Here is a 25,870-nt window from a genome sequence, read left to right as displayed (position 1 = left end):
TTTACTCTCCAGAGACATCTTATTTTTTTAACATGAAATAAAAAAAATTGAGGCCAGCATGGTAACCAAGTGGTTAGCACGTGTACATCACAGTCGAGAGGTCCCGGGTTTGACTCTCAGGCCCATGTGTGGAGTTTGCATGTTCTCCCAGTAGTTCTGAGGGTTTTCTCCGGGCACACTGGCTTCCTCCGCCATTCCAAAAACATGAATGTTCGGTTCAGTGTCCCTGACTACATTACTGACTGAATTTCCAGAGAAAGTCAATGTAAACGTGAATGGTTGTTTGTCTATATGTGCCCTGCGATTGGCTGACGACCAATCGAGGATGAACGCACTCAGCCAAAAAGTCAGCTGGGATGGCCTCCAGTTCATCTGTAACCCTAAGGAGGACAAGCACTATAGAATGAATGAATAATATTGATAATATTGGGGGGCATATCCTGCACGCTGCATCACTTTGTGTGGCGAGGTTTGGGGTTTGCTGTTTTCATTTTGAAGTTGCAATTTGTCTTCACTTTGTAACAGATATGACAAGCTTTTTTTTCACCAAATCTCTTCTTTACAAAAACTGAAGTTGTATGCTTACATGCCACAGTTTTCCATGACTTCCCATTTCAAATTCAATTTGTTGTTAAAAATACTATAATTATCAATAGCAGAGTTGATTGTGCATATGTAATTTACAATGCGGTGACTCGAGGGCCGTGACAAAAATGAGTTTGACCACTTTGATTTAAATCAACATACGGAGAAATGTCTCAATAAGAAAACCAAACACAACATTACCTATATGCGTGCCTCTAAATAAAAAGGGTAAAGACGAGTCCCTCAGTTTAGAGTCTCTCTTGCGGCCTCGCTCCCCGTCGAGGGCAGAGCCCTTGTTCATTTGACATGGCCCATCTCCTGGCACGCTGGCTGCTCCAGAGGTTAAATGGACAAATCAATCATGTGACAGACTGCGGCCAGGAAATGAATAGCTGTGGCATAATCAGGCTGAGGCCTAATCTGTCCACGAGCATAGAGCGGCCGCCTGGCTCGCCTCCGCCGCCTCGCCGTCAGGCTCTGGCGAAGGCTCCCCGGCTCTATGTGCTACATCCAAACATCTAAAATGGCTTGATTATTATACTTAAAGAAGCACTAAGGAATAGAATTGTTTTGATTTGTTTGACTTTAGGGCTACTTTAGCAGTTAGGAAGTGTCATTTACTTTTAGACCTCTGTGCTAAAATGCAAGTGTAGTGATAAATATGACATGAAGCATCGAGCATGGTTCACCAGTATCGTACAAAGTAACGAATCCAGGGTTTGCACTAGCAATGATGCAGACAGATTTTGAAACTGCTCTTTTGAATTAATAGTTAGATAATAGTTAACAGTTATTACATAATATTGCTTTAAGGAGACATATATGGTCTCTGTTGTGCCTGCGCAGCCATCAATTATGAATTTAAACAAGCAAGTAAATCTTTTGTCTGCCAATTTCTGAACAGTGCCTGTGAGCGGGCCATTCTGCACTAATTTACATAACGCCTCCAGACTGAGTTTATCCGATCATGGCATGATAAACTTGCCGGGATGAAGATCCAGAGCTACTTTCAAGCGATGTTTTTTTTAAATTTTATTTTATTTTTTTTAACCTGAAGGCTCTGCTCTCGCGAATAGACGCTACTCAACTGGCTATTATACCTGCAGTTTATGTGGCGGAGTAAACTGTCGCCTCTAAAAACAAGCTAATTTCAGCAAGAAAATAAATATGGTGTTTAAAATTTCCTCTCATTGTTGATCCTAAAGCTATTTTCACAAATGCAAATGTTATTAAAGAACCTGGGAACTGTTTTCAATTGTGAAAAAAATGCATTATATGTCTAGCTGATTTTGTACAGCAGACTTAGGTTCAAAGGAGGAAGCTTTACTTTAATCTCAAAAGTCACGATGCATCACCTGCAAAATTGTCAAAGATGGTCATTAGCGCCTCCCCAAAAAACAGCACGTGCACTCTTTGTTGCAGGGAGCACATTTGGGGACATAAAAAACTACTGATACAATCCAACAGAATCACAAAGCAAATGTTACCTGCATGTGGAATACGGAGGAAACTGGACTCCTTTGTCTTTACACTCTCCAACGATGCGAGCTTTGACATTCCGGCAGATGTCCAGAACCCTGCAAGTGAAGAAAAATATTCAAGTTATTTCTCTTCATTGTGGTAAAGAATGCATATGGACTACATTTGGCAGTACAAAGATATTACAAAAGGGGTACGAGGAAGTGTACTTGAACATGGAGACCACTGTGAGAGAGGTTTCCAGTGGTTCGGAAATGGCCGCCAGCATGTGCAGCCGTGTGGGGGATGTCTAATGAGCCGAGCTCCTGCGCTCGCCTCGGATGCTTGCTCTCCCCGTTTCTCCCGTCACGCGTGTTACGCAACGAGGGGCGACAATGGCAACAAGGACGAAAAGTGGAGCACACTGCAATCGGGTGGGACTTGAACATGTGGCTCATGCTTGGTTTAAGCAAGTGGGTTGAAATACAATGGAACAATTATTTCCGACTTCTGCTGCTGTGCATGACGTCATGAAAGACCTCATTATACCTCAGGAGATCTCGCTTTAACAAGTACCAAAACTCTTGCTCAGTGCAAATTTTTTAGGCTTTTTTTGTGACAAGAGGTCTAAGAAGAAGAATAAACTGTATGCCAAAACGTACATGATGTAAGCGGTGACATACAAACTCTTGTATGGCAAGTTAAGACTGTTAACTTGTTACTAAAAACATTACCTCGTAATAGTAACGGTAATATGGTAAAAGTTTCAGTTCAACCCAGGAAAAGATTCTCTCTATTTGCATTATTTCCTTTGGGGTAATGTTTGTATTACAGCGACCGAGCCCTGATGTGAATAACGAAAATCCCTGAGTAATTGACGACACCTCAAAAAGGTTTACAATGGCCTATACATGCCATAAGATGGCAGCCAATTACTACTTTTGTCTAAATGAAACTCCTCAACTCACTTCAACATAGTTTCTTGGCACCAAGATGCTACTAGATGAAGCAAAAGGCATTTTAAAAAAATATATTATTATTATTTATTTAAATTGGGTCGCAAAGATGCAGGGAACACCGTATTTGGCAATCTGAACAAATCAGAGATCTATAGGCATCCAGGAACTATTTGTGGCCAGCGTTTGAGCTTCCACTGTGATCAGGGTCCTCGATTTACGCAGGTCCCAACATAAGGTTTTGGGGTTACGAAAGGCACTCACTGAACTTGTTTGCACAGCAGTGTAAGAGTACGTCACGCGGCCACAAGAAGGATATCTTAGTTATCCCTGATTTATATTTAAGGCCAACAAATATTGTTTTTCCTCCAAATATTTACTGTAATTACGACCTCACTACAATATTAGCGTAAAAACACAGCTTCGTAAATGGAAGACCCCCTTTATTGAATGTCCTGATCCAAGTGGCTATGGGGAGTATTTAAATGTGACATGTCTGGTGCAACAAAGTCACCACCACCATTGTGTATTTACCTGTCCCAGGGTACAGAGGTCTCAAACGACTCCCCTATCACATAGTAGTCCATCCCCAAGTCCTGTCCAGAGAGGAACATCAACATTATACATGCACCTATTGAGGTATGTCGAAAAAGATATGCTTCGACAAAACTTCATTTCACTAAAATGTTTAGTGGGTTGGGACTTGAGCAAAGGAGCATCCCATTAAATATTCATGTAGTTAGATTTGAGTGGGTTGTTGTTGTTCTAATGGCAAAGATGAGGCATACAGGTGGTCTATCCATCCATCCAACCCATCTATCTATCCCTCTAACAAGCCATCGATCATCATTCTTCTATCTCTATCACTCATCTATCCATCCCTTTCCTTCCACATTTTCTTTTCTTTCGCTCTCCTTTTTTCTTTCTTTCTTTCTTTCAAAGTCTAAAAGAATGTATTCCAATTGTGGATTAGCCTTTAAATGCTACATGGGGATTGGTTTAAAAAGAAAATAATTTGTAATACTCAAAATCAACACACTCCAGGGTGGTAAAAAGCCTGACAATAAGTATGACCACATCAAATCAAGGGCCTTGAGGTCACATTTTGCAGGCTCCTTGTGTTTGTCTCTACACTATCTCCTGTCAGAGGCCCTGCCCAGCTGCCCATCAGCACAGCCCGCGTAAAAAACAAAACAAAACAAAAAAAAACAAAAAACAGAACGGTCACCCACCCGGAGGTAAGCGATGACAAAGGTCAACATGTAGCCCCTTTGCCCATTGTCCTCTCCGGCTGCCAGGCCTCTGGAAAAAAAGATAACAGGGTTAATATTCAACAGTGGCTTCTTTGTGAGCCGCTCTCCCAGCAGCTGCTTGCGAGCCCGTCAATCCAACAATTTGCAGATCAATGGGGCCGCGCTGTGTGCGTCGCCGCAGGTCAGCCGCACATCCATCACCTGCGGTGTGTAATCAAATTTTCATCTAGCACCCAAACTAATCAGGCCAAGCTCATTAGAAAATCGCTATATCGATTCATGCTGTTTTCCAACACCAGAGGAAAAGATCCCTCAAAGAGGTGCACTTATCCATCACTGGCACTTGATCGTCTTTTACTGGAAATAATGCAATAAAGCGGAGGAGGCTCTGTGCACCTGCCAACTTTCTTATGATGCAATTGTTGTGTATCAAAAGGTCAGTCCTCCAGCTCAGCCAATAGCAATCTAATAGTCAAAAACAATCGATATCCCATATTGCAGCGCCTCCTTCTTGAAACAAATAATACACAAACTTCTTTTTGCTACTCTGAATTATTTCAGTCCCATGATGCAGGGGTAAAATAACGCTTACTTGTATTTATATATATTTTTTTTTTGCCAAGGTGTCTAATTGGACTTTGCAGGGGTGTAGAATCATAAAGGTGATGTGTTTCTAATATGGCTGTCAAAGTTACTGCGACAACTTTGGAGATAAATTGAAATAATGTATCGCGTAAAAATTAACGCAGTTAACGCAGTTTTATTTACTTCCTGTGGTGGCTTACGCAAAACCTCTGCTCACATGTCGCAGCGCATTTTATTGACAAAGAATGGACTCTGCAGGTAGTTGCGCTTACTGTGAGTAAAACAGAAGAGCAGCACTACGCTGAGGTGTGCGCTAACCAAACAAATGGGAACTAAATTGCAATTCATAAACCTTAATGAGAGAAAACGATGCAATTAATTTGTTAAACATTTTTATGTACACATTTTAAATAGATGTCTAAAAACTAATAGCCACTTCTAATAGTTGTTGTGATGAGCTATTTAAATTGTTCTTGTTTTATTGGTTTATTTGTCCTTTTACAAATAAATTGTATTTGCAATGGGGGTTGAATCATTTTGAGTAGTGTATATACTACAACCCCAATTCCAATGAAGTTGGGACGTTGTGTTGAACAAATAAAAACAGAATACGATGATTTTCAAAACATGGTCGACCTATATTTAATTGAATACACTACAAAGACAAGATATTCAATGTTCAAACTGATAAACTTTATTGTTTATAGCAAATAATCATTAACTTAGAATTTTATGACTGCAACACGTTCCAAAAAAGCTGGGACAGGGTCATGTTTACCACTGTGTTACATCACCTTTTCTTTTAACAACATTCAATAAACATTTGGGAACTGAGGACACTAATTGTTGAAGCTTTGTAGGTGGAGTTCGTTCCCATTCTTGCTTGATGTACAGCTTCAGCTGTTCAACAGTCCAGGGTCTCCGTTGTCGTATTTTCCGCTTCATAATGCGCCACACATTTTCAATGGGAGACAGGTCTGGACTGCAGGCAGGCCAGTCTAGTACCCGCACTCTTTTATTACGAAGCCACGCTGTTGTAACATGCAGAATGGGGTTTGGCATTGTCTTGCTGAAATAAGCAGGGGCGTCCATGAAAAAGACGTGGCTTGGATGGCAGCATATGTTTCTCCAAAACCTGCATGTACCTTTCAGCATTAATGGTGCCTTCACAGATGTGCAAGTTACCCATGCCATTGGCACGAACACAGCCCCATACCATCACAGATGCTGGCTTTTGAACTCTGCGTCCATAACAGTCCGGATGGTTCTTTTCCTCTTTGGCCCGGAGGACACGATGTCCACAATTTCCAAAAACTATTTTAAATGTGGACTAGTCGGACCACGGAACACTTTTCCACTTTGCATCAGTCCATCTTAGATGAGCTCGGGCCCAGAGAAGCCGGCGGGGTTTCTGGGTGTTGTTGATAAATGGCTTTTGCTTTGCATAGTAGAGTTTCAAGTTGCACTTACAGATGTAGCGCCGAACTGTATTTACTGACATTGGTTTTCTGAAGTGTTCCTGAGCCCATGTGGTGATATCCTTTACACATTGATGTTGGTTTTTGATGCAATGCCGCCTGAGGGATCGAAGGTCACGTGCATTCAATGTTGGTTTTCGGCCTTGCCGCTTACATGCAGTGATTTTTCCAGATTCTCTAAACCTTTTGATGATATTATGGACCGTAGATGATGAAATCCTTAAATTCCTTGTAATTGTACGTTGAGGAACATTGTCCTTAAACTATTTTCTCACTCACTTGTTCACAAAGAGGTGAACCTCGCCCCATCTTTGCTTGTGAATGACTGAGCAATTTAGGGAAGCTGCTTTTATACCCAATCATGGCACCCACCTGTTTCCAATTAGCCTGTTCACCTGTGTAATGTTCCAAACAGGTATTTGGGTTGTTCAACATACCAGACAGGTATCAATAATAATATACATATGCTAGATTAATAGCGCTCTTTCAGTGTGAATTAAAGTGAGTATTAGCTTTCTTGGATCTCCTTTGTGGAGATGTACCTAATATGTGGCAAATGAGTATATACTACATTTTTAGTGTTTCTTAATCATCTTACTGTTGCACCGTAGAATATGTGAAAAAAAATGGCCCAAATCTTTCCAGTCTGTACTGTGACGTGACATAACTTTAACTGAATGTTTCAAATTGGCCTAAATCATCTGTGGAGCATCCCAGGGAGCCTGATGTGTAGCTGATTCTCCCCCCCCCAAAGACCTCATTGATCAGCACCCACAAAGGCGGGCCTGGCAGGAGGACATCCACAGGTGATCCATCACCACAAACTAAGACAAACAACTCAGCGCAACACCGAGCCCAAATCGTCCTTTTCACCGTTACTTCTACTTATGGCTGGTGAAGTGAGGCGAGTGATTTCTTTTGAGGGTTGCATGACTAGAGATGTCTGTGTACTGTTGATGTTGTTACATATGAAGGAGTCATAGGACTAAACTGAAAATAAAGAACTATTAAAATGACAAAAAAGTAATGTTACAAAAATAAAGTAATGTCACAAGAATAGGCTAGCTGTATATTTCTGAGAAGAGTCATAATAGAGACGAAGTCAGAATTTTAAGTCATGTTTTTTAAATGAACGCCTATAATCCAACATGAAACAACAACAAAAAGACAGAAATGTTGCTGTCTTTTTCTAGAAACCTTTCATATCAATTAGGTAAAAACATTAAATATTCATAAAACACTTGAGGCTGGAACAAACGGTGTCAAATATTTGTCAAACTATCTTGACAAAATCCTCATCACAGGTCCATGCATGAAATGCATTAATTCGCAAAATTATAATTCATATTCCTGGAAAAAGTAAACTATTCTTGTAATATTTCAACTTCATTCTTATAATTACTTTTTTTGCATAACTTTTTTCTTTTCTTTTCAGTATACAGTTTTGTATGAGTATTTAAAGTCTACAGGCCAGTCCAAATTTAGAGTTATGCGCCTTCAGTGTAATATTAGGTTGAGCGTCAAATGAGCTCCAGTAATAGTGGTCATTCCCACAAAGCAGAGAGAATATATGTATGTAGGTATTGCTGCTCCATGTGTGTTTAAAGCAGCAGCTGTTTGAAGCTTTCTAATTACCATAACATCTATGCTCAATTCTGTTAGCCTGTCTCTGGCGTCTCACATTTTATGTTGGCATTATTAAGCATGCAGACTTTCATTAGACGCAATTACATGGTTTGGTTGAGCATTTTGGTGTTTAAATATATAATGTTTATTTCTCTTTTGTTTTATGGTAAACGTCAACTGGCTGTGACAAACAGCTTGAAGAAAGCACAATTAACCTCTTATTTGGAGAACAGTATGCATGAGAGAGAACAGGTGCTAAGAAATAGAAATATATATTTTTTGAAATTACACTGTCTCTCTATATTGCAGATTTATTTCGGGTAGGTCTGAAACGTATCCCCTGCAATAAACGGGGGTTCAGTGTAGCCCTATTCCTCCTTCATAGTCATGTGCTTTGCAATGAGATAGAGAAGAGGAGGAAAGTACTGACCCAAACATTGCGGCAATGTCATAAACTTGCTTCTCGTGCTGCAGGACCTTCTCTCGGTCTCCCTCGAACAGCAGGGTAGCCACGCACAAGCGGTTCTGGTCGAAGCCTTTGAACTGAGGATTTAAGAGGCCGAGGTTCATTTTTCATGGGAAACACTTGTAGAGTGCCTCCGACACCGAGCGCTTGTGCTCGTGTTTTACCTTGGTGATGTACAGTTTTTTTAGACCGTCCAGAAATGAGGTGAAAAGTGACGACACTTGAGGCTTGAGTGCATGACCTGTGGACACACCAGTTAAGGGTTAGCCATAAAGACGTGGACGCCAAGGAGGATTTAGTTTCAAACATTAGTCATAGTCTTATGCTAGCACCTTCCAGGAATCAATGAGAGCTACCGGTCAAGAGTTATTTGGGCTCTCAAACAAAAGGAGGAAAAATAAACGGCAACATTTGAATAACTTCACAAGGGGCCGGTAGTTGCTGGCGACATCGACTATAAATCACAGCTTTCTGAAGGGAAGCGGAGTTGACGCGGCGATATCAGTCTTCCTCACACACACTTTATTTATTTATTTATTTATTCCTGATCAGACACACAAAAAGTGCTTGCGGACAAGCAAAATGAGGACGGCTATCAATCAAGTCATGCGTGATGTCGCGGAGACTTTACAGTTCATTTATTTCTCCCTGTGCATGCTCCACTCTCTTCATCACTTAGCGGCCTAATTTTGTCCACTTCGAGGTTTGACTACGTGTCTTTACTTCTGTCAGCAACCTCACACTGTTTAATTAATAACAACATTCAGTGAGACATTACACCCAGGCTGTGTATGATTTTGCTCTTACTTCCCTCCATCCTCTGTTCTTTGCTCCTCCCTTTCGCATATAAAAGCTCAGTGATCGTGACAACAGTCTAATTTTTCATATTGAATGCGTAGACAGGCAAGACTAAATTACATGTGTAGTCCCCATCTGAGGACTTGTGAACGCATCAATTGGTCGTACTCAACATGATTAAAAGTGTGAAAGAAGCCACTAATAAGCCCGAGAACGTATCAAGGAGCCATGAGTTACAGTTATTAGTAGGAAACCTGGAAGCTTCATCTAGCTTGCTTAATGCTCAGAGGTGCCTACTTGGTGAAAAGCGGAAATCTAGGCAAGATAATGAGATCCCTGGAGGCTGGGGGAGTTTTACTCAGATCTCTGGTGATGCCAGATGCATTGGCCAGACCTTCAGGAATAGCATCATAAAACTTCAATGGAACGACTACCTCACTTGGGCCGAGAGCCTTTTTTTTTTTTTTTTTTTTTTTAAATCTCATTGCAGCTCATCTTCAGGTGAAATAAAAATACAACCAGCGCCATTCATTGATGGAATACGATAAAAGAAGGTTATGTTGCTGGTTTAAATCACAAATTGGATTTTAAAAAAGTGATATTCAAAAACATGAGTTAAAGTGATTTGCACATCCTCTGTTAAAAGGGTCCATCAGAACTTACCAAATTTAAATTGCTCATTATCCATAAGTCGAATAGATGCAGGAGCACACCTCTAAAATAACAACAGACAAAAGGAATGATAAAGGAATTGAAAATCAATAAAATTTCACATTTAAAAAAAAATCAAAACATCAAACAAAAAAATCCTCTTGCATTCAGACATTTGGTTTCTTGTCTGTAAATCTACTGTAAATCTACTGTAAATTATTTGTAAGATTTTAACTGATTAACCAAAAACTCACCCAGCACCTGATTAAAAAATGTTGAAAAATGCTAAAAACAAAAACAAACAAAAAACAAAAAAACTTTATAATACATGGCTAGTAGAGTTCTGATTAAATATTGTGTAAAATCATCTTACCTTAGGTATACTTCTATGCTTGTAATATTACAACTTATTTCATGGAATTTTTCTCATAATAATTTTTTTTTCACAGTAGGTTTTACATTGACAGAGTTGACATTGCAAATAAACATTATTTAAACGTGGGTAAATCACACTGAAAATGTGACCAAGTCAAGTGGGTACACACAAACATATATATATATATATATACATATATATATATATATATATATATATATATATATATATATTATTATTTTCTTTTTTTTTTTAAATAGTTGTTTAGTTCAATACTGTAAAGTTACCTGTTTGGCAACTTCTCGAAGACAAGCGAGACCCTTCTCAAAGTTGGGGAAGACCACCGAGCCGTATTTCTGATACTCTGGCATGGGCCGAATCTTCATTGTCACCTCAGTGACCACACCCAGGGTTCCTGTAGAAAATCACAGAGAGATTATGAAAGGACAACAAGAAGTAATTTAGGGCCAGTTATTTATCCGATCCTAGTGCTCCTTAAAGCTTTTTTTTTTTTTTTTTTTTTTTAAACAGGGATCTGGTAAATGTCCTGAGGGTCCTTGTGGTGACCTTTGTCTCAGATTTCACAGAGAGGGGTGGGGGCAACAAAGATTTATCAGTGAGAAGCATGAGGAAATAAAGCACGGCTCTCTCAAAGGGAAGCAAGCTCAGAGCCGCAGCAAATATACAGATACAACTAAACCTCTGACCCACCTTATGACCCCAAAAACTCCTCATTAGTTGTTGCACGGGACAAGAAGCCACTGTGTACGCTTGAAAATTTGAGTGTATGAAATATTGTGGAGATAATACTTTCAAAAAGCAGACAGAGAATCACATGGAAAATGTGCTTTGGAGTCGGACGACTCAACATTTTGGGTCCAGTATTTGTTGGAAGAACTGTTTTTGCTGGACTACAGCAAGTTTAGACAAGCTCACACCACATTGGCTCTCTTAGTGCCCTCAACAAAAGCAACTGTACTTCTGAGGCAGAGTCTGCCTTCAAGATGATGTTTTGTAACATCGTGGACACAGTACAACAACGTGGCTGCACAAGTGGAAGAGCGTGAACAACACTAATTTTTATGTGGATTTGAAATACTAAATGTGACAAATAAGATTGTGTTTGTGATTCGTCTCACTGCCATCTTCAGATTAGTTTTAAGGAAGACTGGGACCTAATGATCACCTTTTATTTTCAACCTAAAAATTATTAGAGTTATTATGAAAGAAGTGGCTACAAAAAGGTAAATTCTTTACTGCAGGCTGTTTTCAGAAATGAGAAAACATTTGCATTCAACATATTCATATCAGAAAAAAACAATAGCATTCCAAATAAAATTTCCAAATAAACTGAAGCTAAAATCTCTCATTATGTATTCTGCCACAAGCGGTTATTTTGGACAAATGTTCAGTTGCTAGTAGCAACTGTTGCAGGCGCAGTTCAATTCAATCGTACTTTCCTCAAACAAACAAAAAAAAAAAGATCAGAGCAGTCTGTCAGTATTAAATGAAAAGTTTCTTTAATATATCTGCCTGTGGGGTCTTCTTATTTTGTACTGGTGAATCTTTATGATTGTGGACTCACTTTGAGCCTAATTGCTGCTCACTTTACAATGGGCATGTGTAAAAGTCAAGTTGAATCTCTGATCACATGCAGCTCAGCAGTTAATAACATGCTCTGCGTTGCTACAGACAGCGTCTTGACGAACACATACTCCTATTAGATGAGCTTCCTCAGCCTATTAAGGCCTTTAATGAAGTCTCCAATGTGACAATACAAGACACAGGCTCCTCCCCAGTGGCTCAATGGTAAGCATACAGCCAATTTACTCAAGACCCACAGGCTCCTCCCTCTCTTGCTTCTAATAGGGACGGGGTAGAAAGCGAGAGAGGAGGTGCTTGTGTACGGGCAGATTAAAAATGTTTTACTGATGATTACCAGGATTACTCTTTAAAAATATATATATAATAATAATACAAAATGATGTGATGTTGACAACACTGTCCCTTGAGGAGCAACCAGAATAAAAACAATCTGTACCATAGTACTGTAAATAATTATCCGTTACAGTGAACCCCCATTTTTCGCAGGTGTTATGTTCCTAATCGATCCGCAATAGGTGAAAATAATTTTCTTTTATGTAGTTTTACCCCTCCACATGATTTAAACACATTAAAACTTAATAAAGCACTTTCAACTTATTAAAACACACTATTTAAAAGAGACTAAAATCTATTTCAACACAAAAAGACAAATTGCAAGCTTAAACTGTATCAAGTATACTGCATGTATTGTAGTGTCTGTGTACATGCATTTGCCTTTAAGAGGCGGGGCCAGGTGGGGTGGCGTGTGAGTTCGGAAAATCTGCAGTGTCTGGACCAGAGCTGTGGCCGACAGCAGCTCCTGTGCGAGTGTGGTCATCGTCTTATGAGTGTTTTACTGGTCTTCTGGTGTGCAATATGTGGCTGAAAAGTGCAATGGCAACTAACTACTTTTCTGTCCCACATGCAAGGGCATTACAGTAAAGTGAATCCTGCATATTTGCAGTTCAGCATTTGCAAATTCAGACATTCACTGATAATTTTTGGAACCTATCCTCAGTTACTCACTGAAAAACTCTCTTATTCATTGTTGCTGACATCTGACATGTTGAATGACATCTTGGTCCCAAGGAACTAGGTTGAAGGGAGTTGAGGAGCTTCATTTGGACAAAAGCAGTACTTTGCCGCCATCTTGTGGCATCTACAGGAAATTATAAACTTTTTAGGAGACGGGTCAACCACTGTAGGATTTTTGCAATTCACAGCAAGGCTTGCTCCTAATCAGGTTCACTGTGTACTGTAAAAGTCCATAAATAAAATTATCATTTATAAATATATGAATGTATATTTATGCAGTTAAAGGTTGTGGGACAGTGAATTTGAATTAGCTAGCAGAGTAGAGTGGAAGGTTTCTGTGCAAGGCAACGACATCGGTGTTAGTTTTGATATCACATGCAGCTAGTATACTGTAGATAGTTGTACTGCAATGAACAAGCTCAGTCAGGGACAGTCAGGTCAAGGACAGGGCACTGGAGACGTGTGGGTAAGCATGAGAATAACCCTCATGTTGCCGCTTTATCTTACAGACATGACTAGACACAGCTGCAAACGTGCCCAAATGCCATTACAGCACGATGAACTAAAAACATGAGCAGACCTTCAGATCCCATGATGAAGTGGTGAACGTCCGGCCCTGTAGACATACGGGGGCTCTGACAGCTCTTCTCAATTACCCCACGTGGAGTCACCATCTTAACGTGGACAACCTAGTCCCACCATGGGAAGCAAAAAGAAGGCAACATGCTGTGTTTAGATAGAAATATGTTTTCCCCTTTTTGGTTTACAAATTACAACCATAACTCCATGCAATGTGGGACAACTCATGCTGTGGTGCGTTTATTTTAGGGAACGTGAACAAAAATAAATCGTAAATTGTTTGATTCCTATGAAAAGATGAGCACGCACCAGGTCCTCAATGTTGCCATAGATGTTCTTCTTCATGCCTGATGCTCTGGTTGCCACCCATCCCCCTACTGAACTGAACTCCATGGAGTCCGGTTCATGGCCCGTGCAGTAGCCGCTCTCGTTAAGCTGACAATCACAAAAGGAAGCTGTTAAAAGTACAATCAAGTGCAACTTTACAAGTTTGTTTGCATTTTACTGTATATTTGAATACAAAACTTTTACTACTATTGTTATTGTGCATGGATAATAATTCAGGTTGTATGGTGTCATGTATTTTAACAACATGCTGCAACTTTATACTGTATATCATTTCATGAAGGAATTGATTACATTTAAAGATTTTAAGCAAAACCAGTACATTTTTTTTTACCAGTTAATATAATAAAACAGCGGTACATTCACAAATGTTAGTTCTGTCATGTTCATCAAAACACTTTAAAAATACAATGTGAAATACTTCATGTATATATAATGAATATTAATTGAATTTGAAAAAATATATCTTCAAATTATTATTGATTTTTATGTAACCTGTAACTTATGTAACATTTCAAACACAGAAATCATTTTTAATTTTATAATAATGATATACATGTACAGTGCAGTATAAGATACATTTCTTCATTATTATCAGTCATTGATGTTCCAACACAAATTACATCCTTCTACTGAAATCTAGTGATGCATGTGGCATCCATTTTGACTACAGTTTAAGCAACCAAATGTGGTTCCTTGCCAAGTCAAAATGAGCTTACGTGTCACTGCTGTGTTGGATTAGGAACTTTAGTAAATGCCCTACAACGTCCACAAGAGGGCCTCAAAACAAAATATGATTTAAAGTCCATCCATCCATCCATCCATCCATTTTCTGAGCCGCTTATCCTCACAAGGGTCGCGGGCGTGCTGGAGCCTATGCCAGCTATCTTCGGGCAGGAGGAGTACACCCTGAACTGGCCAATCGTAGGACACACATAAACAAACAACCATTCACACCTATGGGCAATTTAGAGTCTTCAATCAACCTAGCATGCATGTTTTGGGGATGTGGGTGGAAACCGGAGTGGCCGGGGAAAACCCACGCAGGCACGGGGAGAACATGCAAACTCCACACAGGCGGGGCTGGGATTTGAACGCCGGTCCTCAGAACTTTGAGGCAGATGCTCTAACCAGTAGGCCAACGTGCCACCTGATTAAAAGTCCTCGATTTGTATTTCTAACATTGGATGATGACAACTTAGTACTCCATCAAAGTGGCCCAGTCTAAAGGCAGAGGCGCCTGCAATGGATCCAGCTCATGCAATGTTAAGCATCAAACATCAACTTTTTAGGAGTTTGCGCTCCCGTGCAAAGACATGACTGCACTCACCAGCCGCTCCAAATCCTGACCAATGATGCCAGCTTCCAAGTGGGCAGTTAAATTTTTCTCATCTATCCACAGAATTCGGTTCTGCATGGAAAAAAAAAAACAAAAACAAAAAACTGAATAGTAGTGCGGGCTTGGCGCCGCCATGCCCTTGTGTGTGAGACAAACATGCACAGCGAGGCCACAACATTCAACATTGCATGTGGGACAGAAGCATAGTTCGTTGCCATTGCACTTTTCAGCCACATATTGAACACCGGGAGACCAGTAAAACACTCATAAGACGCTGACCACACTCGCACGGGAGCTGCTGTCGGCCAACTCGACAAGGTTAAACTCAATTTATATATATATAATTTCAAATATGTGCCTCTTATTTGGACCGCTAAGCACTGGGCTCTGGCCTACCTGCAGGGGGTCACTGCGCCCCCTCCGTGCCATCAATTACACTGCAGAGGTAATAAAGTTTAGGTTCCTGCTTTGCTGCTTCTTTCACACACCGGCGCCACCTCACCTCCAACCTCTGACCTTAGCAACAAACCGCTGCTGGGACAGCAGCGTATTTATCATTTTCACACAGTTCAAAGGACAACACTGTACTGGAGATTTGCTGTTTTATATTCTGTTGTAAAAAGGAAACATTATCGTGTTCAGCTGGATTTACATTAAGATTAATGGATGCTGCCAAACTATTATATTTGTGTTATGCTGCTGGCACGTTATTGCATTTATGGAATGTAGTTGTTTTGCCATTAGGTTTAAGATGGTGGCTTTGTTGCGTAAAGGAAACGTGGGGAATGGCTATTAATTAGTTGTTGTTTTTAATAATACTAAAAGAAGAGGAAGTGTTCATTTAATTCAAACAGAAACTTGGGGAAAAAAAGAGTAAACAAGGGATTCATAATCCAGCCATCAGGTTTTTTTATGCGCTAGAAGAAAACATTTTAAACACTGTAATAATAGTTGCAAAGTCAATTCCGACTTTAGATCAATTGTACAATTATTTTATGTAAAATGGCAGGGATGAAAATGAAAACAAACCAAAAATAATGTTTTAAAAGTGTAGGGACTCATAATGGCAGTATGTACGTTTATATGTATGTTTAGACGCTTTGAAGGACTTTGTTATTGCAAGGCAGGTATTTAGCCCCTGACTGTAGAGTACATACCATCTGAGAGGTATCCAGAGAGACAATAGAGCGAGCTTCATCTGCGGGACACTCGAGAGCACTGGAGACGCTTGTGCCTCCTGTATGAGATGGGTTGGGACACACACACACAAAAAAAAAAAAAAAAACAAGCAAATTGACTGAAACACTCAAATGTTTTTTTAAAAAAAAACAAAATCTTTAAAATTGAGGAAAGCTTCATAAATTAAAGCCTTATATTGTAACTGTTTGCAATAATAGTGCAGAAAAAGAAGCAATTTTATTAAGTGGTATAGTCAGTGGCGAAAGCAAAAAAAATAAAAAAAAAAAAACTGTACAGTTATCGTAAAATAAAAGTACATATCTATTATAATCAATTCCATTTCTATCTGCTCAACAGGTTGACTGGTGCGTTAAAAACTCACCTCCGTACGGTATTAAACAAACGTTGTGTTTGCATGCCAGTTCCACAAGTTTGACCACATCATGGTGGCAGTCTGCAAAGACACATGATAGCTGTATATTACCAATTTAACCTCCTCGATTGCAAACATAAATTAAGTCTCATAGGACATTCTAAAATAAATGAAATATGACAGAGGTGACAAATTGCGTGTTTATATTGGCAGAGCCATTAGAGAAGGAAAGAGCAGGAAAACAGGGTGTGGATTCATTTGCCAGAGGCTTTTCCCAGGTGGAGTGCGACTGCATGAAGTTGTGCTCTTTGTGGTGAGATGAACCGAATCAATACATATGTGTTGCTGCCAATAACAGAGCCCACATCAGGTCAAAGTTAGTGGGGGGAGGATGCACTTAAGCAGGCTAAAGTGTTTTTGGCAGCAGTGAGGAATGCCTGCATCTTGATGCACCCTGCTGACTGACAGACACGAGACACATAGCCGCTCTTAAAATTAACATTTTTACTAAATTAACCAGACTCAAAATAGACAGCTTGGGTTGGAGTCACACTGTACAATGTAGGTAAAGTCTTTAATGGAGTTGACGGAACAATTGAATAATTGTTCATAATAATGAAATAATAACCTCTGTAATCAATGACTGCTGTGATCTTGCATAATAACTATTAATGAAGCGTACATTACTGTATATATCAGAAGATTTATTTGCACTATCAAGATACAAGGTTTATTCTGGATGCAAGGCAACGAAACGTAATGGCATCCTGCACAAGCAAATCAAACTCCAAACAGTTCTGTTGATATTTGACACAGGAAAATATCAAACATGTATAACCTGATTTTTCATGGCAAATTGAAATTGCTGCCAAATATCCATTCAGGACTAGATTACATTATAAAGTAATATTTTACAGCGACATGGTCATTTAACTGTCTTTTGTAAATGACTGGCACTATTTTAAAATTTGTATTTGTTTTGTTTTTTTATGTCTTGTTTTATAATATATATATTTGTATTTGTTTTTTTTATGTCTTGTTTTATAACTTCAAATACTTCAAAACCATCATTAAAATCAAAATAAAACGCGCAAAAAAACTCTGCTCGATATATTTTCCATGCCCGTATGCAGGGCTGCTAAAAAGTACAGGGGTCTCCAATCTTTTAGACAGCTACTTTGACTGAATGAAAGCCTCCAGTTAGACTAGGGTTTTATGGATATGATAGGTAACATTAACTATACCATTTCATTTACATAATTCTCCCTGTGCTTGCGTGGGTTGACTCCGGGTACTCTGGTTTCCTCCCACATTCCAAAAACATGCATGTTAGGTTAATTGAAGACACTAAATTGCCCTTAGGTGTGAATATGAGTGTGAATGGGTGTTTTTCTATGTTTGTTCTGCGATTGGATGGCGACCAGTCCAGGGTGTAACCCGCCTCTCGCCTGAAGCCGGCTGGGAAAGGGTTCGGCACACCCATGACACTAATGAGGATAAGCGGTATAGAAAAGGGATGGATGCACTGGATTTACATTTCAAGATCTCCACTTTGACACTGAATGTATAGGGGGTCCTCAGTTTCGTGCCTATGGTGGCCACCTACTCCACATTTGTACATCGGAATGTGCCGTCGTCCCTTGGGTGTGATGGCATTGTGTCAGCCATGATAAGAGACCTCAAGGAGTCAGAATCATCAGTGTAAGCCAAAAGTGGATGCCAATCATCGTCCATCTGACACTTCTTATGAAGCCTACACTCACCCATATTAATATCCCTGCCTCAAAAAAAGATGATATGAAAGAATGAATATGGCACCGCCATAAATGACATAATACGGCTTAAAAACTCACTGGGCCACACCACCACATCTGGAAGGCGACCGAATCTCCCTTCTCGCATGGCAAAGATCTCATGTAAGCAATGCCCTGTAAAGAACATTGGAGGAGTGAGCAACTACAGCACACGTGCAAAACATAAGACACACTTGCAGAGGAAACCGAGCTATCTAACAGTGAGTGTTACCGTGGCTGCGAAATACACGGTCCTCGGCATCGTGAGAGAAGGGAATACCGGAGGATTTCAAATCATCCATAAAGGGCTTGTTAAGAGTGGGCGCTTGTATGGCGTTGCTGTTCAGGAGGGGCTGAGACAAAACAAAACATTGTCATTTACTTTGCTACAGTTACTGTGGACAGAACAACAATGGATGAAGAGCACTCACTGTTGCCGGAGTTTTGTGCTGTAGGCTGGCTCCAAATGTGCTTTCAAACCAGTCTTTCAGGTTAGGGATGATCATACCACTTAATCTATATCTGGATTAAAGATCAGGAGGAAACATAGTCTGACCAACTTCTTTTTCCGCCCAAATTTACACAAGAGCGGTTGAACAACATCCTGTTTTGTTCGATTAATTCCCTAAATAGTGTACATCTTCTTATGCATGTCACTCACGTTCTTCCTGCTCTCAACAGCCACTTCTTTAGGGACGACTCCATAAGTATTATATTATACAGTGTTACAAAAAAAAAAAAAGAAATCATGTAGTAGTCATTTAACATAGTCAATTCTCCGAATGATCTCAAAATCTCTCGTGTTGGATCGCATTTGATTGCGCATGGAATTTTTGTTTATTGGTCATATTATGAAAACAAAGCCCCCTCCTGTTTTAATCCACAAGCTCAGTGTTTCTGAAACAATTTATGCAAAGTACCACCTTAAAACAAATTTGGCTCTCCAAGTACCATCATAATGAGTAAAGACCAACATGACAATATCGTAGCCTAATAGGCCTAAGTGTTCATCAAAAGAGACAGAGGTTTTGTTCCTTAAAAGTATATGTAATATTATTATAAGACACTGTAACATTAAGCAGAGTTTGAACATTAACAGTATGCTTAAAGGAGAAAAAAAAAAAAAAAAAAAAAGTTTAATAAAAATTTGACCTAATAAAAGTTTGAAAACAGTTTGAAATGATTAGTGCAAATGTATTGTACTTAAATGTTAAATGCAACTGAACTGTACTTAAATGTACTTTACTGGATTTACAAAAAAGAGGTAAAGAGGTTAAGATACTGTAAAATTAGCAAAGTCTGAATATTCAATTCCGTAATTATTTTGTGTACCATCGACACTAGTAATCCATGCACCTCACTTTGAGAATCACGGGACCACCAAAAGGAGTGGTATGTGACATTGATACGCTTTCTTCAATGGACGTGTAAACTGAGCCCCGGTCTCTTCCCGGACACAAACTGGAAGTTCCCTATTGCCTTTGTAACAATCCAGACATGTAAATCATTACAAGCATTAGTTGTCCAGAAGAATTTGAGCAAATCTCCCATTAATGTGCAACTATGGATGGGGAAAGCATGATGATCACTGTACAATTGCTTACACATAATAGCCACTAGATGGGAGCAGTGTAGTGTCACTAGGTTGAGTGTAAACTGGCAGGGAGGGCTGCTGATGAAATGATTGACGCAACACGCCCCAAGATTACAGTTACATGAGAACAGGAGAATCCTGCCACACGATGGTCACGTGACAGACAGACAGTGCTATTAGGCCTCAGGAGTCATTGTTGAAGAGGTACAAAAGTGGTGTGTTGCTATACTGTTACTGTACCTTTTGCCAGTAAATTCTGCTTGGCCTTTCTTATTGAAGAGGAACCTGGAATCACTATAGCCCCAACCGTTCCATTTCATAATCTCCTGCCTAGAAGAAAATACAATAAAACAGTGACATGATTGGTGGTTAATGGTTAATCGCAGGAAGTTACAACATCCTAAATAGTTCAGGGGTGTCATTTAAAGCAATAAGACATGCCAAATACGGCGGACGATCTGATACCCACTCTCAAAAAGGCTGACGTCAGTGGAGTCTGATTTTATTCAGCTTTTCAAAACTTTCCATCCCATTCAAGGTGGGCCTTTTTATCGTTGTGCAACTTAATAGTCGGAAAAGCAGCAGACAGCCACACCTACTATACTCTTTGGAGACATTCATGGACATGCTCCGAATATACACTACAAGCTTTTAAAGTTTAAAGCCCCTGAGGTTGTACAATTGGCAATTAGACCGACATTTTGGGGGAAAATAAACATATTAAGCTGTACAAACAATCATCATCAGCAGCAATATGTTGAGGCTAGAGATGTTCGATACCAATACAGGTATTTACTCTTGAGTACTAATAGTTTTGATCCAATATCAATTAACAAAATGACATAATTGTGAACAAAGCCCTGTCACATATTATGATGCACCAATGTGTAAAACTGCTGCAGTGTAGCGCCAGCTACTGGTGAGGAGGACTTACTTGATGTCAGATTTGTTTGCCTTAAGTATCGGTGGCTGGTATTAGCAGCCTTCACAAGTACCTGATACCCTGAAATAAGGCTGCTCTCAGCCCGATACCGTTGATAGGTACTGGTCCATCCCTAATTCAAACATTGTCACCCAGGCAACAAGGGAAGCTGGCTAAAGTTTATTCATTGAACATTCATATTTGTGTTGGCCGTCAAAGAAAAAAAAAAAGGAATTAGCACCACTGATTTTCTGCAGGAGATCTAATGCCAAAGTTCAGGAAGATCAAATTGATTGACTTGATTGAAACGATACCTCCACCACAAAATGATAACAATCTAGTACAGAATTTTTAAAATTACTAGATGAAAAATTACTATTCGGGGGGGGGGGGAATTACACTTTCCAGACTTGAAACAGGAACCAAAAAAAGACCTTTAGAACAGCACTTCACACAAACTGAGGGGGTTTTACCCCTAAATGACTGTTCTAACTGTCCAAAGCCTAAGCGGAATTTCTCAAACAAACACTACCTGAGGTCACTGACCTCACGACTACCAATTAAACTAGTGATGCGATGTAATACTGTATAGCTTTCTTTGCTGAATGCGATATCATCTGCAAAAAAAGAGAAAATGAAAGGACAGGAGGACTTCACCTGATTACATATGCAACTCAGCCAGGTTTCTTCCACTTACTTGTCTGTCATTAAACAAGACAGTTCAGCCAGCATGTCATGACTGTTTTCCCCTGACACCACTTACAAACTAGCCACACTAGATTGCAAACATGTAAAGATAACTACATAATAGGGAAAGGGAAACTTGTTAAACTAGTTCAAAAACGGTGTTGAAAATTGGACCATGTCGTTTGGGGGAATATTAAAAGTGGCACATCTAAAAGGGGGAAAAAACAGTTATAATTTATTAGTTTTGTAGTGTTGCCACAATGTTACACTGGTCAGAACATTGTACGGTGTAACGGGGTCAAATTCTTTTTTACACTCAACGGCAGCTGTCGAATCCGATTTGACATTCGATGACAGCTCAGCCTGCGCGAGGTTCCTTAAATGCAACTCAGAGGCCCATAGGTTGAAAGTCAGACCACCATGACTATTAGCCAATCAGATCAACCGAAGAAGCCCAAGTTGTCTTCATTGACTCGTCTCTCTGTTGTAAAACAAATCGCGCAATTTAGTACAGTGCGTGAAGAAACCCTCGTTGTAAAATATGCAACTATAAACCCCATTACAAAAACCTGGTACAGTATTTGGCGAATGTTCAAGTTACTTTTAAGCGCCACCAAAAGATTCATGTATTCGTCGTTGCCAATTACTCATTGTTCTCTTAAACAGAAAATAGGAAAGTACAACAAAACTAACTTTATTGTCTCTCCGAATGAATGAAATAAAGATAATCGAGGTATTTCACGAAGCCGCACCCACCCAGTATCCAACTAGTGCTAGCAAGCCAGCAATCACTCTGCCCTAAACTGTTTTTCCGCGTCTCACTATGGAATTTGTGCTCGTCTGAAAGGTAAATAAATCACATATAAGGTCACCGCCGCTCCCTCTTTTCGGCTTTTATGGCGCTAGTTGCACAGCCTATGCTACAGGGGATGCGTGGACCCTCCTCAAGCCCCGCTCCATCAGAGCCTTGTACCTCCTCCTCGGTATCGTCCTCGTCTCCTGCCCGAAGACATCCGCCTCTGCCCCTTGGGCTTTGCACTCCGCGGCTACAATGGCGGAACCGCTATCCGCCGTTGCTCGTAAATGCCCTGCAATTATCGTCAGCCTCTGCTGAGCGACCCGCTGGTTATCGGAGCCGCCGCCGCTGCCGCTGTCGGACGCCATGCTGCTTCCGTGTTTGTGACGGGAGAGAGCGGAACTGGCATAGAGGCTTGAGGGAAAGTGTGTGGCGTTCATGGGGATCTGTGAAAAAGCAAAGCGGCATTCGACATAAACCGGTTTTTGTTTTTCCACACTACGTTTTTCCCTTAAACAATAACTGTTTGTTGGTTAATCATATATAGGAAAGCTGACTCCTTGAGAGTAAAATGTATCCTAGATTGTTTCCCTTCAAATGGTACACATTGTACTGTGTGCATGGTTAATAATAAAGTAAATGACACGGTTCTTTTGAAACCACGTCGTCCCCTTTTTAATTTTTATTCATCTCTCTTGACCTTTAAACCGGTGGTTTCACACAGTTGTAACATTTACCACATCGAGGACGAGGACTTGAAGCCACCACGATAGTTGTTTTTCCCAGCATGCTTTGCTATAAACATATGTTCAATTCTATGCAAGGACTGGGATTGCAGTAGTGTAGTACACTCGTTTTTCATGCACTGCATGTAAGCAAAGACAAAAGGTTCTTCTCTTTTTCAGTAATGCTTTAAAATGGATCATTTAAATCGCTAACTGTGGATGATAAAACTATATTTTATCTAAAATTCTAAGCTTTATCAACATAAATGTTGGCAATCGCATTTAAAACATACCGGTATTTTACCTGGCTGAAAAGAGGAAAAAATCAGTTCATTCATTAGAGGCAGGTTTTGTTTCAACTTCAATGTGGATACAAACAACAAACTGGTAAATCATTAACCAAAGTGCTCAATGTTTAATACTGAATACCCTGCACAAAATTGTGTCAATTACACGATCGAAATTGTATGGCGACACTGTGAATTCTGCTCTTTATTTCGTTGACTTGTTTGATGCGCCAGTGGCTTGGTTGGTAAACCTCAAATTAACCTGAACTAACACGAGTTCACTGTTGACTTTTCTACCTCACCAGACCAGCATGACTACTGTTTCCATATGGCACCTCCAGCGCTTTAAGGATTGATTTAACACGTACGGATCACTATCAACCATACTGAAATGTAGTACTGTAATTCAATCCTGTTGAAACTATGAACAAAATAGACAAAGATTGAACATGCAGGGGATCTTTATTTAAGGGGGGGGGGGAGAGAAACAGAAATAGTGTTGCAAATATCCAGATGTTTGATAGAACGTATTTCCTGCCCGGCACCGTAAGATTTAACTTCCAAAACAAAGTTCTGTAATGCACTGACTGCGAGCAGTGAGAGTCTGAGTGTATCACAGAACTTTATTTGGAAAGCCACAGTGCCACCTCATAGGTTTGTCTTCATCCAGCTGAGTGACATGGAGCTCCTTTGACCTGCAGCGAAGCACAAGAACCACCATACATTTGTTGTACTTTAGGACATTTCAAACATTCATGCATAAAATGTCTTTTTGGTACCAATGTGTGGCTGTGGTGTGAATGCTCCATATAGAAATGGGCCTTACTGGGTGGCTTAAAAGTGTACCACCAGGCAGGTACTGCAGGCCAGATGTGAGTCTTTTGCACTTTTGCAGTAGTTTTATACAGATCTGTGCAATTGTGGCCATTTGAAGGTAATACAGTACCATAATGTCTCTTTATGAGAGTTGGTTCCACTTGTAGATTTTACCTGTTGAGCCTTGAGGATTCAACAGGCCTTGGCAAAGCTGATTCCACCAAAAGTCAACTTGTTGACAGTGTTAAAAAAAAAAAAAAAGTGCACAAGGTTAGCAAAGGTCCTGTTGACCATTATCTAACAGCTATTTAGGAACACTTGCTACTTTAACAGCATTCACTTGATAGCAACTTTTTTTTTCCTTTTTTTTTTTTTTTTCTTTCTTTTTGCACAACAAAAAGCACAACGTCACCTTTTAATCATAACATGCAGATAATGGTCGCGAGGGATAGAATAGAGGTCAACTGGGTAAAGTAAGTAGCCATATGGGAGCCATACAGTACCTGAGAGGTCGACATAAGCAGTCAGCTGCGGGAGCCAAGCAGTCTGCGCCTAAAAATGCAAGGAAAAAGGAGCGAAGTGAGGACGTTGCAGGGCCACCGCGAGAGAGCACCGATGGAAAGCCACCCTTTCTTCGCCGCACTTGATTTGCTGACGTGCAAAGCGGTTCAAGTGGTGAGGTGGCCGGTGATTCGGTCGCCGTCGTACGTTTTCTTCTGTCTGGCCGCGAGTGAGTGCTGCGTGCAGTTGACTCAATGCAGCTGGAAGAATGTCGACGTGGAGCTGCCAAACGTGAACGCGTGCACGTGAGCGCGCTTCACAGGAGAGCATGGAGGGCTGGTGGGTGGGAGAAAAAAAAGAAAAGAAAAAAGGCGAAAGAGTCTTTTTTGTGTGTATCATTGCAAGTCAGTGGACTGTATTATGGGTTTCATTGCACAGAGGTGACAGAGGCAGTACTTTTTTTTTTTTAAGTCAGACTGTATGGACTCGTAAAATAGAATAGCTGCTTAATGTTACTCCACCATAGTTCTACGTTGCAACAACTGTTTTACATGGTGGTAAACTAGAATTCATGGCATTATTAGTATTACCACATGCACAATCTAATAAAAGGATTCAATGTGAGCCAAGAGCTGCAGCACATACCTGCTCTGTCATTTATTATTATCATATATTTTTTGTGATATAAAAAAAAACGACCACGAGACAGTAAATCAATTCAAAGCCTTACCCACAATGAATGTGAATTATAACCTGGACAACCCAGATGAAAAAAAAGAAAATGAAATCTTTGAGAAAAGTAAAAATAAACAACTGAGATCACTCATAACTATGGCTGTGTTCAGAATTGACAAATCAGATTTAAACCCAAATGGGAGTCAGCACACACCTGCCACCCTTTAAAGTGCCTCTCATTATTCCTAAATAAGGTTCTGCTGTACTAGTATACTTTCCTAGCATTTCTGGACAATTTACGGTCTTCAATGTGGCTAACGTATATTTTTGCAATATGGAAGGAAGCCGGACTACCTGAGGAAAAAAAACAGCAACAACATGCGAGCACATGAAGAACATGCTACCTCC

At 40.0% G+C, this 25,870-nt stretch overlaps 1 protein-coding gene across 3 annotated transcripts in view; it reads right to left on the bottom strand.

The window, feature by feature from the left end:
- agps (alkylglycerone phosphate synthase) overlaps window positions 1-24,819 on the bottom strand; it is a 35,265-nt gene extending 10,446 nt beyond the window's left edge. The window contains exons 1-18 of one of the 3 annotated variants that reach the window (XM_061792325.1): window positions 24,790-24,819; window positions 22,636-22,904; window positions 20,294-20,383; window positions 18,891-18,981; window positions 18,692-18,812; window positions 18,520-18,594; window positions 16,676-16,747; window positions 16,272-16,351; window positions 15,106-15,186; window positions 13,740-13,865; window positions 13,432-13,540; window positions 10,520-10,647; window positions 9,869-9,920; window positions 8,572-8,648; window positions 8,372-8,484; window positions 4,232-4,301; window positions 3,534-3,595; window positions 2,073-2,162 (exon numbers count right to left, since the gene is read on the bottom strand). In XM_061792325.1, the coding sequence (XP_061648309.1) occupies window positions 2,073-2,162; window positions 3,534-3,595; window positions 4,232-4,301; window positions 8,372-8,484; window positions 8,572-8,648; window positions 9,869-9,920; window positions 10,520-10,647; window positions 13,432-13,540; window positions 13,740-13,865; window positions 15,106-15,186; window positions 16,272-16,351; window positions 16,676-16,747; window positions 18,520-18,594; window positions 18,692-18,812; window positions 18,891-18,981; window positions 20,294-20,383; window positions 22,636-22,904; window positions 24,790-24,804 (1,721 nt within the window). In that variant the 5' untranslated portion in view covers window positions 24,805-24,819. The other 2 variants (XM_061792326.1, XM_061792327.1) reach the window with 2 other exon arrangements.
- Window positions 24,820-25,870: the final 1,051 nt, after the last annotated feature.

The sequence above is a fragment of the Phyllopteryx taeniolatus genome, chromosome 12, assembly GCF_024500385.1.
Source record: "Phyllopteryx taeniolatus isolate TA_2022b chromosome 12, UOR_Ptae_1.2, whole genome shotgun sequence".
Classification (NCBI taxonomy): Eukaryota; Metazoa; Chordata; class Actinopteri; order Syngnathiformes; family Syngnathidae; genus Phyllopteryx; species Phyllopteryx taeniolatus.
This window is presented reverse-complemented; position numbering and strand designations above follow the sequence as displayed.